This window comes from Poromitra crassiceps, assembly GCF_964638095.1.
Source record: "Poromitra crassiceps genome assembly, chromosome: 1".
Classification (NCBI taxonomy): Eukaryota; Metazoa; Chordata; class Actinopteri; order Beryciformes; family Melamphaidae; genus Poromitra; species Poromitra crassiceps.
The window spans coordinates 124,605,730-124,622,600 of NC_139623.1; the positions used below are offsets into that span (position 1 = coordinate 124,605,730).

Consider the following 16,871-nt stretch of genomic DNA (forward strand, 5'->3'; position numbering starts at 1 on the left):
GCTCTATTTCCCTCTTTTAATGCGAGATTGACTGCTTTCAACTTGAAAGCTGCGTCGTGTGAATTTCTGCGTACCTTCCCCATGGTAAGTGAGAGAGAGTTGCTTCTACTGCTCGTCTTGTTGTGATTCCGGGCTGCTGATGAACTTTGAACCGGTAGGAGTAACCGGTTGATTTCCGCCAATTTTTATTTATATAGCACCTTTCATACACAAAGGCAATTCAAGGTGCTTTACAAAAAAATAATCTAAAAAACAAGCAGCAAAGCAATGCACATAAAATGTGCTGATGAAGCTGTGTAACCTGTAAAATCCATCGATTTTGGAGGTCACCGAGTGGCCGTTTGCTTACCGTAATTACCATATGTAAGGGTTCACGCACAGAGGGGATTGTCGGGAAAGAGATGGCTGTTTGAGGAAGCTCCCATTTACCGTATTACCGTAACATTTCAACAAAACAACATAACACAACACCACCTTTGTTTATTTTTACAGTGCACACAGTGTCCGCGGTGTGGTGAAAAGAGGGCAAGAGAGGAAATTAAAACAGAAGTGGATTTATAGTTAGAAAGAGTGCTAAAAAAGAGAGATTTTATTTGTTTTTTTTTTTTTTTTTCTGAAAAAATCCATAGATAAGCCGCACCGTTATATAAGCCGCAGGGCCAAAAAACGGGGAAAAAGCCGCGGCTTATAGTCCGGAATTTACGGTATATCTCTTTTTTTTGTATTTTACGCGTGTCCATCCATGTGCTTGCTTTATCCTTGTTTGACATCCTTGTAATGACTACAGCAGACTACTCACAAACCCAGGGATCAGTCGATGGTGCATCATGTTGATTTATTGGCAAAAACCTTGTCCAATACAAGATAATCCAACAAAATAGACAACAAAATATTCCAACAGTCCAGTATTCCAATAGATAATCCAATATTATCAAGTTATACAGCCTGGAATATCACAATGGTCATGGTCAAAAATGTGTGTCGTTCCACACTAGACAGCATCTTCTTTCACACTGAAGCTTCTAACACTTTCTCCACTAATTACCCATAATGCACATGCGCAGTAACAACTAGATATTTCTAGAAATAATCAAAACTAGAACATAAATGTAAGATAAACAGTATTACTTAAAGTCAAGCTGAACCCAAAAATTACTTTTATTTTATTTTAGTTCAAATACCTGGGTATGCAGTAGGGTTGTAGCGGTACTAAATTTCTGTTTCGGTGCCGGTACCAATTTGTATTTCGATACTTTCGATACTTTTCGATACTTTTTGTAAAAAAAAAAGTGAAACTGTCCAATGTCAAGATTTGGCTTTATTTTAAGAGTTTGGGAACAATTACACCAATAAATTGGTGTGGCATTTAAATGCTGAACAAAACAAACCTTTTGAGCAGTGAGAATACCGGTAAGTAAAATAAAGTAATGCCAGTGAAAATAAAATGACCATAAAACACTAGCCTATAGCAGCAAAAACTCAGAGAAACACCAATAACAACAATAAATAAATAATTGGTGGCATTTAAATTCTGTCTAACTTTTACTTGTCAAATAAGTACACACTCAGTAACATAACACAAATCTTTTGAACAGTGGGAAATGGGAATAAGTAAAATAAATAAAATAAATAATAATATAATAAAACACTATAGCAGCAGAAACTCAAATCTTTTTTTCTTCAACAAGCAGCATGGCTTCATATTCCCATTCTGTCCCCCAGCCTACTCAGTCTAAACCCTAGTTCTCCTATGGGTGGTAGACAGACTCACTGTTTGGCTGACTCTCAGTTTACTCACTCAGTCCCTCCCATCCCAATGTCTTCTTCAGGTTCCTAGCCAAGAAAACGAGGGTGTCAACATGTTCCTCGGTCAGTCTAGATCTTGTTGGACTGCAGATATTCCCAGAAGTACTGAAAACACGTTCAGATGCACAGCTTGATGCTGGAATACAGAGATATTGTCTAGCAAACTGAGCTAAGATGGGCAGGTCTGTCTGGTGTTGCTTCCACCATGCCAGGGGATCCTCTGCAGGGCTGATGTCTCTAAATTGTTTATACTCAGTAATCTCAACTTCCAGTTTAGCACTTCTTGTCATGGGTGGGGCATTCAGGCAGTATTACTCACAGTTTACATCTAACGTTATGTAGGCTACTTTCACGCATACTTCAGTCAGGGTTATCGACAGTCCATATTATTGCCTCTGCACGTTTCCCGACGCTACAGTGAGCGCTCGTTAACTAACGTTACTGCGGAGTCCGCTGTTAGTACAGCGGAGTCCGCTGTAACGTTAGTACAGCGGAGTCCGCTGTAACGTTAGTTAACGAGCGCATTTTCTCACTGTAGCGTCGGGAAACGTGCAGAGGCAATAATATGGACTGTCGATAACCCTGACTGAAGTATGCGTGAAAGTAGCCTACATAACGTTAGATGTAAACTGTGAAAGGGCACAGCTGCTGCTACTAACTGGGCTGGGAGAGGCTTTGTGTTTAGCCATAGCCTACTTTGCTAGTTTGCTTTTAATGTGCGCGGGTCTGCTCAGTGCTCAGCTGCTTTTTTTCCTCAAACTCTTTTCCTCACCGCTTGACATGTGGATATGACGTCACTCACTCCAGCGCATTTCTTAAAGAGACAGGCTCATATTGACCATTATCAGTCATAGCAGCGGTCGGAAAAGTACCGGGTCTTTTTAAATCTTAGTATAGAACCTGTTCTACAGCAATAGTACCGCGGTTCGGGGGTAGTACCGGTAGTACCTACATCCCTAGTATGCAGTGCACCTATTTAATAATGTATGCCAAAAAAATCACAAAAATCTAATTTCGTTAGTTTTTCCACACTTTTTCACATCAAAAGTTCATTTTTCAAGATTTCATTAGTAATTTACAGTTTGCTGACGTCACCTAGTACTATCAAATTTCTACCCCATTTCAACCAATCATATCACGACATGGCAGCTGTTGACCTTGACCATGACACACCCCCTTTCTTGTCTCTCTCTCTCTCTCTCTCACACATACACACACACACACACACACACACACACACAGTCTCTCCTAAATCTCGCTGCACAGTGCACACAAATCAAAATATCTGAGTCTCCCCCAAATCTCACCTACAAACACACAGAGGGCCCTATCTTGGTACAGGTGATATCCCCTATTTGTGATTGCGCCCCTGTTTGCGTGTGCCTTAAGGCAGGGAAGATAGCAGTCCACCTTGCACTAGTGTCCAGGTGTTACGCCAAGTTTTGCACCCACGCCCGGCAGCAGCTAAACGCATCCCCACCTCACATAGCATATTGTAATGATTTAAATTGAACTGTTTAAAAGTGATACAATTGTATGGGTAGACGTAAACGTTCACGGCACGTGCCACAGGCGCAAATTAGAGCAGTGCCAAATCATCTGCACCTCCAAAATGCCAGTGCAAAGGGGATTTGGTCGGTCTTAAGTACCAGAATTATTCACAGGTGTGGCCAGGCAATGCCTGGGCGTTACATCAATAAAACCAATCGGATTCCCGTCTCGCAATCACTGTTTGCGCGAGGCATGCAATATCCTGAAATTCTCTCCATGCGTAATAGAGTGGACTCACTCATGGCGAGGACAGAGAGAGATGGAGAGAGCTTGTTGACAGATAGTCTGTGGTGCCAACGACCCAACCCGGGTTATGGGATAGGTGAAGGTGAATAGCCTATGTCCATTGCCCAACAAGTTTCCTCAATTAATTTCCCTCTTTGCGATGTGATAAAAGTTTCTCATTGAGTTATAGTTGATTGCCTCACTGAATTATCTGGTAATACCCAATTTTAGCAGCAGAATTTGATGTCCTGGCGTGGCAAGGCTGTGTGTAATGACATATCCAAAAGGAATTTTACACTGCACTGCGCTGCGCAGCATGGAGATTATGGTGCGCTCAAGTGCAGCGGGGTATTTAGCGCATAAGAGGTGCTTTTAAAAGCTCTTAGCGCAAAGTAATTGCGCGCTGCTGACGATGGGATAATGCCATCTATCCCCATATTTTAGCGCTGAAACGCCTGGTTTGGCATGTGGCACGCCTATGCCCAGTACAATTTTAACAGGCATGCGCTTGTGCACGCCCCCAATTTGCATTGCATGCGGCGTTGAACGAGCGCAAATGCTAAATTACCGCTTTTGCGAAGATGGGACCCAGAGTCACTTATAGAAGCGGCTGGCACCGCTTAAAAAATAATAATCTGTAATTCCAGTTTAAATGTGAACATTTGCTGGTTTCTTTACTCCTCTATGACAGTAAACTGAATATCTTTATGTTGGGGACAAAACAAGACCTTTGAGGACGTCATCCTGGGCTTTGGGAAACACTGATCGACATTTTTCACCATTTTCTGACATTTCATAGACCAAACAACTAATCGATTAATCGAGAAAATAATTGACAGATTAATCGTCAATGAAAATAATCGTTAGTTGCAGCCCTAATGACAGTTAGCTGCTGTTGTGTTGTTGCTGTTTCAGGTTTGTGTTTTTCCATGCTTTCTTCAATGCCAAGAAGGCCACTCCAGACATTCCAGAGACCGAGGGCAAACTCTCCGTACAGCTAGATCAGCAGACCAGAGGCATCCTCGTCAATTCCTTCTTTGGGTGAGAGCTGTAACCTACACTCACATTCACTATTAATTCAGCAAACGAGCTCTGGCAGTTATCACTTTAATGTCAAGTATCGATGACTGTTGTGTAACAGCTATCAGAGAGAAGTTATTAGTCGCCAACAAAGCTATCTGATGCACTAGCTCCACCCCCTCTCTGACTGACTGACTGACTGACAAACAGGTAAAAGCATTTACTCCTTTAGTTAATTTTGGCAGGTGAGAACTAGGGGTGCACCGATCGATTGGCAAGCAATCTGTATCGGCCGATTTTGACCTCAAATATGCGATCGGCGATCTGCAATTTTTTTATATTACCGGTAATTATTTTTTATTTTTTTATTTTTTTAAGCCCTATCACTAAGGCTTTCCAACGATATAAAATACAATGCCAATTGGTATTATTAAAGGGGAGAAATAATCGACCTAAAATAACGTTTCCAAACTTTCTTTGAGGAGTTTATATATCGGTAATCGGTGATCGGTCGATGATCGGTTGGGCAGATATTTCCCATAGGCGATCGGCAATCGGTGATCGGTGGCAAAAAACGTGATCGGTGCACCCCTAGTGAGAACAGAACCCTTTTTGGTCAATTGAGACACAGTTGTGACATTTACTTACAGCGACCCACAACCGTGTTGCTGAGCAACCAGGTGAAGAAGGAAATTCTCCCTGCATAAAAACCCAGGGGACTCGTTTGGTCACATCGAGGCGATGACAAGAGTCGCCTGCATGTGACTAATTCATACCGTTTGCCAAAAAGCACACTGAGGAAGGGCGTCTAGCCCGAAATGTTGGCAATAAAAAAAGAAATGAATTGAATGGAGTGCTGTGCTGGAGTTACTCCTTTCCGTCATCATTTTTTGAGGATTCAACAGCCACAGAAATAACTGAGGGTTGAGCGTGTTTTTTGGGGGGGTATTTTGTAGATTGGATTTTCCAACTCTGAAAACATTCATTACAATAGAATGATAGTTTTCCTGTACTGGATGGAAATTCATGGAATTTTACAACAGGAACCCTATATAGTTCAATGATGTTCATCATGTCTTCATTTTTACATAGACGTTTTTGTTTTCTTGTGTTCAGACATAGGTTTATAGATGTTATTTATTTACCTTGACAGTTTCGACGAGTCAACTCTCGTCTTCTTCAGAAGCAGTCGCACTGACAGCTGGGTATGACGTGTCAACCAGTTGCTTTTCAGCAACTGGCGGTGTGCCCAGCTGAGCTGCCAGGTCTGCCAGACCGGCCACGCCCACTATGACGTGTCGTGGCCGGACTGACAGACCTAGTTGACCTGGTTGACATGTCATACCCAGCTGTCAGTGCGACTGCTTCTGAAGAAGACGAGAGTTGACTCGTCGAAACTGTCAAGGTAAATAAATAACATCTATAAACCTATGTCTGAACACAAGAAAACAAAAACGTCTAGGAACCCTATATACGAGGGATCAGCCGAGCAGCATTTTGGTAAACAAACCGCCTCACTGGGTGGCAACAGCAATGGAACCCTATGGAGCATGAGTGTGAGTGTCTGACTCTAGTCGGCTGACCATGTTTACAATATAAAAACAGACAGTTCACACAACTTTAACACGACATGCATATATTATACATCAAACTCTTGAGCTAATTCTGCTCTCACTCAGAATCTCAAAATATAAGCGATGAGATGTATACTTTTTGAGATATTAACATTTGTTTGGCACAGCTCATACTAGTTAACTGCCACGGGGTTATGCATTTTTGGGTGGCAGTGACGTCACGCTGATTCGTCCTATTGGCCAAACACTAAGAGGCTGTATTAGGCCTTCCAGGATTTCACAGATTCATTTTATTTGATTTTATTTTAGGGTTAGGGTTGGTTAGGGCTAATTTTATTTTATTTTATTTGTGTGACTGTTGCAATCAAAAATGCTTGATTTTGCAGTGGCGTTTTTAAAAAATTGCAATGCAATTTGCGAAGTTTTATGTGACTATTTTTTTAATTGCCACAACTGGCAAGAATTGCAAGATGACGAACCTTTTTTGTCGTTTTTGCAGAGAAATCGCAGGAATTTTGAAAAATTGCAAACCCCCACAGATATTGCGGAGAGTGGTTGAATTTGCATTTATTATTGCGATCACAAAATCACTATTTCTTGGATGGACTTGTTATCCTGCTGCATGGCTGATTTCCATCTGTACCCCCTCCAGGCTCCTGCACTCCATGCACCACATGCCAGTCATGGGCGACACGGCAGAGGTGGCGACCGTCAGCCAGAGGCGTGTTTTGGGTGTAACGGCTGATGGCACAATGTGGATCTACTGCCTGGTCCAGTATGCCAAAGTCCTGCTCAACCAGCCCAAATATGCCCAGAGCACTCAGCCCTTCAGCCCTGAGCAGAGAATGGCCTGGGACAGGTAGGAACACATCGTAGCTCATAAAGAACTTTACGATTATAGTTAATAAGATAAGGTTATTGTGTATTGTACACTTTGATGTATATTTTGACTCAAGTATGTACTCCACTACATTTGAAATCACATTTTGTTTTATGCTCCATAAGCATTGCATCAGAAACTGGACATTGGTAAATTAGCCTTAACAAAGGCACACCTTCTTCTGGGTTAGGCATACGAACCAAGGAATTTCATCCGCCATTCACTTTTCCATAGACATTTTATAAAATGCTTATGGAAATACTTTTACTTCGTCAAACCAAGCGATTCGGCTATATTTAGAATCAGGGGGGCCCATATAACATTTCACTCTGACCAAAACTTAAAACAAAAAGATTTTTAAAAATCTATTATTATTATTATTATTATTATTATTATTATTATTATTATTCATCATCACTTTATTGTCAGACACAAGGTCCAATAAAAAACACACAATACATATAAAACAGGTAAACAACACAATAAGAGCAACTCAACAATACTACAATAAGGCACTGTACCAGTGTTTCCAGATGGAAGACATGTATCTAGTGTCACTGAGATTAGGCTAAGACAGCAACATAATGAACATATTCTGAGACACATTCAGACGACAGATAAACTTATACATCAGGTTTCTCAATAGGGCATGAAAGGTGCTAACTCCTGCTCCACAAAACATTTAGCTGGCGCTGCAACACCTTGGCTTCCTAAGAAGGATCCTCAGGCAGTCATTATAAGCAACCTGGAGCTTTTGAATGCTAGCCTGCTTAAACTTGACCCACAAGGGGGCAGTATAAAGAGGAGTACAGTAGGCTCTAAACAGGTTTACCTTTACATCACCTGAGCAAAAATAAAACTTCTTCCTCAGCACGTTAGCTTGAGCATACAGTACACGCCTCTGTCTGTACATGTCATCATCATCACTCATTTGATCAGTTATAATATGACCCAAATATTTAGTTCGACAGCAAACTGCCAGCACCTGCCCAGACAGATACAAAGAAGGAAAGGAGAGATCCTTATCACCTCTTGTTCTGCAGATCATAGTGACACTCTTTTTAGCATTATATTTCACATTATTATTATTATTATGTATTATTATGGAATTTAGAATCTTTAGAATTGCCTGTGGAATTGTCAGTGTGATTCTGTCTTTTGACCTAAACTGTTCTCCCCATATCAAAAGAGTTGCCCAAACCCGTCATTTACTCATTTATTTCCACTTTTGGCAGCTTCATATAGACTGTTTTCATGGAATTGTGTGAGGCTGTGGTTTACAGTGATTTTACAACAGATAAGTGGTGTTTGTGGCAGAGGCCATAAACACCACTTCATGGCCTCTTGGGGCTTATTGATTCATTGATTAATTTCAAACCTATCTTATTTCCTGTCAGCTATTGTGTTAACAAACACTGCAACAGGAAGTAAGCTAGGTGCAATTTAGAATGTTTATGTTAAGTTAAAACAGTCTATACATAAATAGCATAATATATTGAAAACTAAATGTCTCTCCTTCCAGCATGCTGGAGTCAGTGGCCAGCCTAATAAAGCAAGCCAAGAAACGCCCAACTGCAGAGACCAATGCTTTCCAACAGCTTTTCCTGTTGGTTGGCGTGCACCTCTTCAAGGTACAGTATGCTCTTCTCAACAGTAGAGTTATCAAACATGACCGACACAAGCGGCAATTCGCAATAGTTACGACCAGATGTGCTACGACCAGATAATAGTTACGACCAGATAATAGTTACGACCAGATGATAGTTACGACCAGATAATAGTTACGACCAGATGATAGTTACGACCAGATGATAGTTACGACCAGATGATAGTTACGACCAGATAATAGTTACGACCAGATGATAGTTACGACCAGATAATAGTTACGACCAGATAATAGTTACGACCAGATGATGCTACGACCAGATAATAGTTACGACCAGATGATAGTTACGACCAGATGATAGTTACGACCAGATGATAGTTACGACCAGATGATAGTTACGACCAGATGATAGCTACGACCAGATGATAGTTACGACCAGATGATAGTTACGACCAGATAATAGTTACGACCAGATGATAGTTACGACCAGATGATAGTTACGACCAGATGATAGTTACGACCAGATGATGCTACGACCAGATGATAGTTACGACCAGATGATAGTTATGACCAGATGATGCTACGACCAGATGATAGTTACGACCAGATGATGCTACGACCAGATGATAGTTACGACCAGATGATGCTACGACCAGATGATAGTTACGACCAGATGATAGTTACGACCAGATGATGCTACGACCAGATGATAGTTACGACCAGATGATAGTTACGACCAGATGATAGTTATGACCAGATGATGCTACGACCAGATGATAGTTACGACCAGATGATAGTTACGACCAGATGATAGTTATGACCAGATGATGCTACGACCAGATGATAGTTACGACCAGATGATAGTTATGACCAGATGATGCTACGACCAGATGATAGTTACGACCAGATGATGCTACGACCAGATGATAGTTACGACCAGATGATAGTTACGACCAGATAATAGTTATGACCAGATGATGCTACGACCAGATGATAGTTACGACCAGATGATAGTTACGACCAGATGATAGTTACGACCAGATGATAGTTACGACCAGATGATAGTTATGACCAGATGATGCTACGACCAGATGATAGTTACGACCAGATGATAGTTACGACCAGATGATGCTACGACCAGATGATAGTTACGACCAGATGATAGTTACGACCAGATAATAGTTACGACCAGATGATAGTTATGACCAGATGATAGTTACGACCAGATGATAGTTACGACCAGATGATAGTTATGACCAGATGATGCTACGACCAGATGATAGTTACGACCAGATGATAGTTACGACCAGATGATAGTTACGACCAGATGATGCTACGACCAGATGATAGTTACGACCAGATGATAGTTATGACCAGATGATGCTACGACCAGATGATGCTACGACCAGATGATAGTTACGACCAGATGATAGCTACGACCAGATGATGCTACGACCAGATGATAGTTACGACCAGATGATAGTTACGACCAGATAATAGTTACGACCAGATGATAGTTACGACCAGATGATAGCTACGACCAGATGATAGTTACGACCAGATGATGCTACGACCAGATGATAGTTACGACCAGATAATAGTTACGACCAGATGATAGTTACGACCAGATGATAGTTACGACCAGATAATAGTTACGACCAGATGATGCTACGACCAGATGATAGTTACGACCAGATGATGCTACGACCAGATGATAGTTACGACCAGATGATGCTACGACCAGATGATAGTTACGACCAGATGATAGCTACGACCAGATGATAGTTACGACCAGATGATAGTTACGACCAGATGATAGTTACGACCAGATGATGCTACGACCAGATGATAGTTACGACCAGATGATGCTACGACCAGATGATAGTTACGACCAGATGATAGTTACGACCAGATGATAGTTACGACCAGATGATAGTTATGACCAGATAATAGTTACGACCAGATGATAGTTACGACCAGATGATAGCTACGACCAGATGATAGTTACGACCAGATGATAGTTACGACCAGATGATGCTACGACCAGATGATAGTTACGACCAGATGATAGTTACGACCAGATGATGCTACGACCAGATGATAGTTACGACCAGATGATAGTTACGACCAGATGATAGCTACGACCAGATGATAGTTACGACCAGATAATAGTTACGACCAGATGATAGTTACGACCAGATAATAGCTACGACCAGATGATAGTTACGACCAGATAATAGTTACGACCAGATGATGCTACGACCAGATGATGCTACGACCAGATAATAGTTACGACCAGATGATAGCTACGACCAGATGATAGTTACGACCAGATGATGCTACGACCAGATGATAGTTATGACCAGATGATAGTTACGACCAGATAATAGTTACGACCAGATGATGCTACGACCAGATGATAGTTACGACCAGATGATAGCTACGACCAGATAATAGCTACGACCAGATGTGCGAATTTCTGAAATGCACTTTTTGTGACATCATCCACTCCATTGTGAATTTGCTGCCCCCACCGCCCGCTTTTAGCCGATTGGCATGAACACACACCTTCACACACACACACACACACACACACACACACACACACACCTTCACACACACACACACACACACACACACACACACACACACACACACCTTCACACACACACACACTTGACCTCCATGCCAAATTTCAGCCTCCTACTGTAGGGTGAAAACTGTTCCCGCTAAAGAGTGGTGAACGAAAGTCACTTTTTGTGAACCAACCAACCGAGTGACTTACATTATAGAGCTGCTGGCCGGACCAACCAACCGAGTGACTTACATTATAGAGCTGCTGGCCGGACCAACCAACCGAGTGACTTACATTATAGAGCTGCTGGCCGGAGCTAAAAAGGCACATACGTTTTCAGCACTACTTGTTGGGAAGGGAAATTGCATTGAACACTAGGGGCATGATACAACAATCATAGTTTTATTCTTATTAATATACCATACCAAAACACAGGGATGCAAACTAGTCACCTGTAGATGACAGTCACCTTTTTCATCCAAAAATAGGGCACTTAAGTGGCTGATTTTGGCTGATCTATTATGAACAGTGTCTTAATGTGGTGTGTGTCCTATGAAGGCCCCTGAGGAGCTGGTGGATATCATGAAGGACCTCCAGAACTGCATTGAGAAAGCCCAGGAGAAGAAGGTCAAGAAGAAGAAGAAGAAGAAACAAGGTGAAGCTTCACACATAAGCCACAATGATGGTGTCACCACCTCATTAGATCATCAAGTCCTGGTGGAGAAAGCCTAGCGCTATGTTCTATTTTAAAGACCCCCTAAAGTCTTCTTTTAAGATGTATATAAAATACTCTACTTTTAATAACTGGCTTGTAATTTATATAAGACTTAATTTATAAATGTGACTTCATCATTTGTAAAGTATGAAAATACAATTAAACACAGATTTTCTTATTAATAGAATAGAATAAAACATTTATAACTGTTTATGGATTACTTACTAATGTGTAGAAGGTGTTTCAGACTAGTTGACTCAAAACGACTAGCCAGCAGCACTGCGTCGTAGTCGACTAATCGTTCCTCTGTGGTTTTAGGGATATAAACAATATAAATAAATAAATTTAACATATATTTGTTTGAATAATCATTTTCTACATGATGCCATCTTAAATAAACAGAATGTAAGGTATTTAGAGAGGGAAACACTCCCGTCTATGTTGGTACTGCAATCAAACAGACGCTATCTCCAGCTCAGACAAGTTGCTGGGGTTTAGTGGCTCATTTGTAAACAGCCTCTCAGAGCCAATCAGGTCTCTGCTATTACACATAGCCCCAGGCTGGTCCCGCCTACATTAGTTAACCCTTTACTGTCAGTTTTTGAGACGTTTTGCAAATTGATCATTTTGATTGACAAAAAAAAATCTCCCGTGACTTGTCTACTACCTTGTGGGAGTGGTCGATGACCACTAAAATGCAGTACTTGTGAATGCCCTAATGTGTAGTAATGTAGGAACAATGCTTTCTAAATGATAAACTATTTACTAAGACTTAAATAACGCTTCATAGCGTGCAGTTATTATAAAGTGTTTACCAATGAAGGAAATGACATAATTTCGATGTGTTTGGTTCCCTGGTGCAGCCAGAGAGGAGGCAGAGGAGGAGGAGGAGGAGCCGCGCTGGGTGGAGGTGATGGTGGACATCTTGTTATCTCTGCTGTCCCAGCCCAGCCGACACATCAGACAGGTCTGCAGGACCGTCTTCTCTTCCATCTGCCCCCATGTTACTGCAGCAGCCCTCACAGCCATCCTGGACGTAAGTCACACATTAGGAAACTCTAGCATCCCTCGCTGCCCGTTCAACTGGCGACGCTCATTTCTGCCGTGCCTTGTTGGTTTGCGTCACGCCCACTTTGCGCGCTCACAGATGCAGCTCGCCCACTGCGCAGTTGAGCAAAGAGAAAGTGTGCGCTGTGGAATCTGAGCAGTATCAATCAGCCAATAATCATAATCATAACCTTATAACCTTCTAAAATGGATAATTCATCAAATAAATGGCAAATTCAGTATAACCTTGTTAAAACCCTTGTTAAATACTTTGTTGAATACCTTGTCCTGCCATAAAGTGGATATACAAATGTATGCCAAATGTATTCCAATAAACAGCTTTGTATTCCGTAATTGGTCAGCATAGAGAGCGAAGCTTTGTTTCTCATGAACCACAAATGTTGACCTTTTTGACCTCTGGGATGACCTTGTTGGTGTACTTACATTGTTTTACTGTTTATAACTCAACTCGACATGAGCAGAGCTTTAATATGTTGGCTCTACGACAACTTATCATAACAACAACAATTCTGAATTCCACAACGCGAAAAGTCAAAGAAACCATGAACTGTGCAGCCAAACCAACCAGCCAAACCTGTGTATGACAATTGACAAACCATTAAAAGGATAATTTCCAACATGGACAAAGGTAGCCATTTTGGATTGACTGAAAAGGGAACCTCCGCTTTCCATGGTCACATCAAAGGCACACCGCAAACCACTGTACCAAATGCATGTGGAACAAACGCATGAACTGTTACACCCCTACTAATGCAGGTGATTGAGTGAATTTCTATTGCACTGTTAGTTTGTAAGTGAATGTAATGGTTGGTGTGGTTGGGTAGGTTCTGGACGCAGACAAAGAGGAGAGCGCTGTGGTGGTCACCGATGACGACTCAGACAAAACCCAGAAGAAACACAAGAAGACGTCCGAGGAGGTTCAAGATGAGGAGATGGAGGTAAGGTCTTCTGTCACATGAGCACAACTCTAATCACCACCAAACATCCGGGTAGTGCAGCGGTAGATTCCCTGCCTACCAACACGAGGCCCGCAGGTTCGAGACCCCATGTTACCTCCGGCTTGGTCGTGCGACCATACATGCTCAATTGGTCATGTCTGCGGGTGGGAAGCCAGATTAAGCGTATGTGTCCTGGTCGCTGGCTGCACTAGTGCCTCCTCTGGTCAGTCGGGGCACCTTTTCGGGGGGAGCAGAACTGGGGGAAATAGCATGGTCCTCCCACGCGCTCTGTCCCACGGGTGAAACTCCTCGCTGACATGTGAAAAGAAGCGGCTGTAGTAGAAGTACTCTACAACTCTCCCCAGATCGGCAGAGAGGGTGGAGCAACAATCGGGACAGCAGTGGGAATTGGCCAAGTACAATTGGGGGGAAATCCAGATTATTTTTTTTTACAAAAAACAAATGAAGAAAAACTCTAATCACCTGTATATTAGGGATGGGCATTTCTAGCAAAAACACTATTCGAAATTCGCTGGCCAAAGTCGACTTTTAATCGAAATTTGAAAATAAAAATAAAATGTTAAAAAAAAAAAAAAAAAAAATCTTTTTTTTTTTTATGCGAGTGAAATGTTGCATGGTCTCCCCTGATTCTAAGTATAGTCGAAACAAAACAATTTTTATAAGCATTTTAAGCAAGGTTTATGGAAAAATGAATGGCGGATGAAATCCCATGAAGAGGGAGAGGTTGCTTATAAAAATTGTTTTACTTGCTCAAACCAAGCGATTCGACTATTCTTAGAATCAGGGGAGACAATGCAACATTTCACTCACAATTTTTTTTTTTTTTTTTTTTTTTCTTTTTTTTTTTCAAAAAACGAATTTCGAATTTCAATAATAAAAGTCGACCTTGATAATAACAACGATTATTCGAAAATTCGAAATTCGATGCCCATCCCTACTGTATATTCTCCAAAATACCTACAGTAAAAGGTGGCATCGCTGCCATATCCTGGAAAAGTATGATCTGCTTAGTAAAGGATGTAGTAATGGAGGCTCCACCTAACATTTTATTTGTTTCATTCCAGGAAGTCCAGGACTTCCGCCTTCCGCCTACAAAAATACGTCATCCCTGCGGTACTCTATTGGGAAATATTCTAGGGGTCCAACTGTCAGATGAGGAATGGAATATGGCTCTCTAGGGTCCATTCTGTCAACTGTCAGATGAGGAATGGAATATGGCTCTCTAGGGTCCATTCCTCATCTATATGCTCCAGACACGCTTTCATACAGTTTAAAGTGTTACATTGGCTATACTTTTCTAAAGCTAAACTTGGTCCTGCCCAAAACTTGCCCCTTTCTGGTCAATGAAGCCATTTCTAAAGCTTATGACTGTAATAGTGTGCCTTCTCCCACAATTTATATTTTTGGTATATTCTCAGATCCAACTGGGCCTAATCTCCCTGCTCATTTAGAGAAGGTCATTGCCTTTTCCTTTTTATTAGCTAGACGCTTAATTTGATTAAAATGGAAGGATGTCAACCAACCACTGGATCAAAGATGTAATGCAGAACATCAAGCACCCTCAACAGCTCCATCAAAAGATTCTACAAAACCTGGGACCCATTAGTAAATTATGTGAATAGTTTACCTAGCCTAGAACAAGAACTATGAACTCATACTACTTGTGGTCTGTCCTATATAAATACACTATGATGCACACTAGGGATGTTCATCAATTATCGAAAATCGATAATCGATCGTTAAGGATTGGAATCGATCCTGTGGCATTTGGATCGATTTTTTAATTATTAAAAAAAAAAAAAAAAATTTTTTTTTTTTTTTTTTTTTGGACTAGGTTTGGGTGGAATTCGTTCCTCCTCGCCCCACTCCATTGCACAGCCGACTAACGTGAGGTGGAGCTTCATATAGTCTCTAGTTTTCTGGCTGGGCACGGGCCTTTGTGCCAACAAAACTGTTTTAAACATGAGAAATTCACACCGGCATGCGCCGGGGACAGCAGTGTTGGAGAGGAGACACATTGAAATAAAGAGTTCATTGAGGAGAACACGTTGTCTTTCGTATTTTCTGCCATAGGCATTCATTTTGTTAAAAAAAAAAAAAAATATTGAAAATTTTCTAAGTATTAATAAAATCGATAATCGATAATTGATCGTTAATTCTCACCGATTATCGATTTTGGAAAATTTTCAAAATGAACATCCCTAATGCACACTTTGTGTGTGTGTGTGTGTGTGATCTGTCTGGTTTTGTTTTGACTACCGTAGTTTTGTTTTGCCTGTGGTTATTTCTGGCATTATCCTTCTGTAGATATTTGTACCTTGAGTTAATTGCATATTAATGTCTTGTCTGACAAATGAAAAATCTACAAATAGTGTTAAGAAACATATGTGCCTTTGATCTGTGCTCTTGTAATGTTTGAGGAGATTTCTAGACACTGATAACAGGTTTCCAAAAGGACTTTGTCAAAATGATATTGATTGGTTTTGATGTGATTTTGGCTGTACCAGGAGTCTGATGGAACAGATGACGACTCCAATGAGGATGAAGATGATGAAGCAATGGAGAAGGAGGAGGTGGACCAGAGCTTCCGTCTGGAGCTAATGAAGGTCCTGCAGAAGCAGAATGCCTTGGTGGGTGTTTCAGGTTCACCTTGGCTTTACATTACATTACATTACGTCATTTGGCAGACGCTTTTATCCAAAGCGACTTACAATAACACATTTTTGTCAGCAATAGAGCAATCAACTATGGAGCACAGTCTATGACAACTACAAATCCTGAAGGAACAGTGGTACAAGTTTAGTTTAGGATTTTTTTTTTTTTTTAGTAGAAAGAGAGAGAAAGAAGTTAGATCAAGAAGGGCCCAGATGGAGCCTGAAAAGTTGAGTCTTT

General features: G+C 41.2%; 1 protein-coding gene across 1 annotated transcript in view; it reads left to right on the top strand.

Annotated features, from left to right (window-relative positions):
- The window catches only part of mybbp1a (MYB binding protein (P160) 1a), a gene marked incomplete at its 5' end in the record, with an annotated part of 81,042 nt that overhangs the window by 35,621 nt on the left and 28,550 nt on the right, over nt 1-16,871 (top strand). Inside the window, 7 exons of the mRNA XM_083635233.1 lie at nt 4,498-4,623; nt 6,829-7,035; nt 8,579-8,687; nt 11,796-11,892; nt 12,816-12,988; nt 13,845-13,958; nt 16,487-16,609. Of these exons, the coding sequence (XP_083491359.1) occupies nt 4,498-4,623; nt 6,829-7,035; nt 8,579-8,687; nt 11,796-11,892; nt 12,816-12,988; nt 13,845-13,958; nt 16,487-16,609 (949 nt within the window). The remainder of the gene's footprint in view (nt 1-4,497; nt 4,624-6,828; nt 7,036-8,578; nt 8,688-11,795; nt 11,893-12,815; nt 12,989-13,844; nt 13,959-16,486; nt 16,610-16,871) is intronic.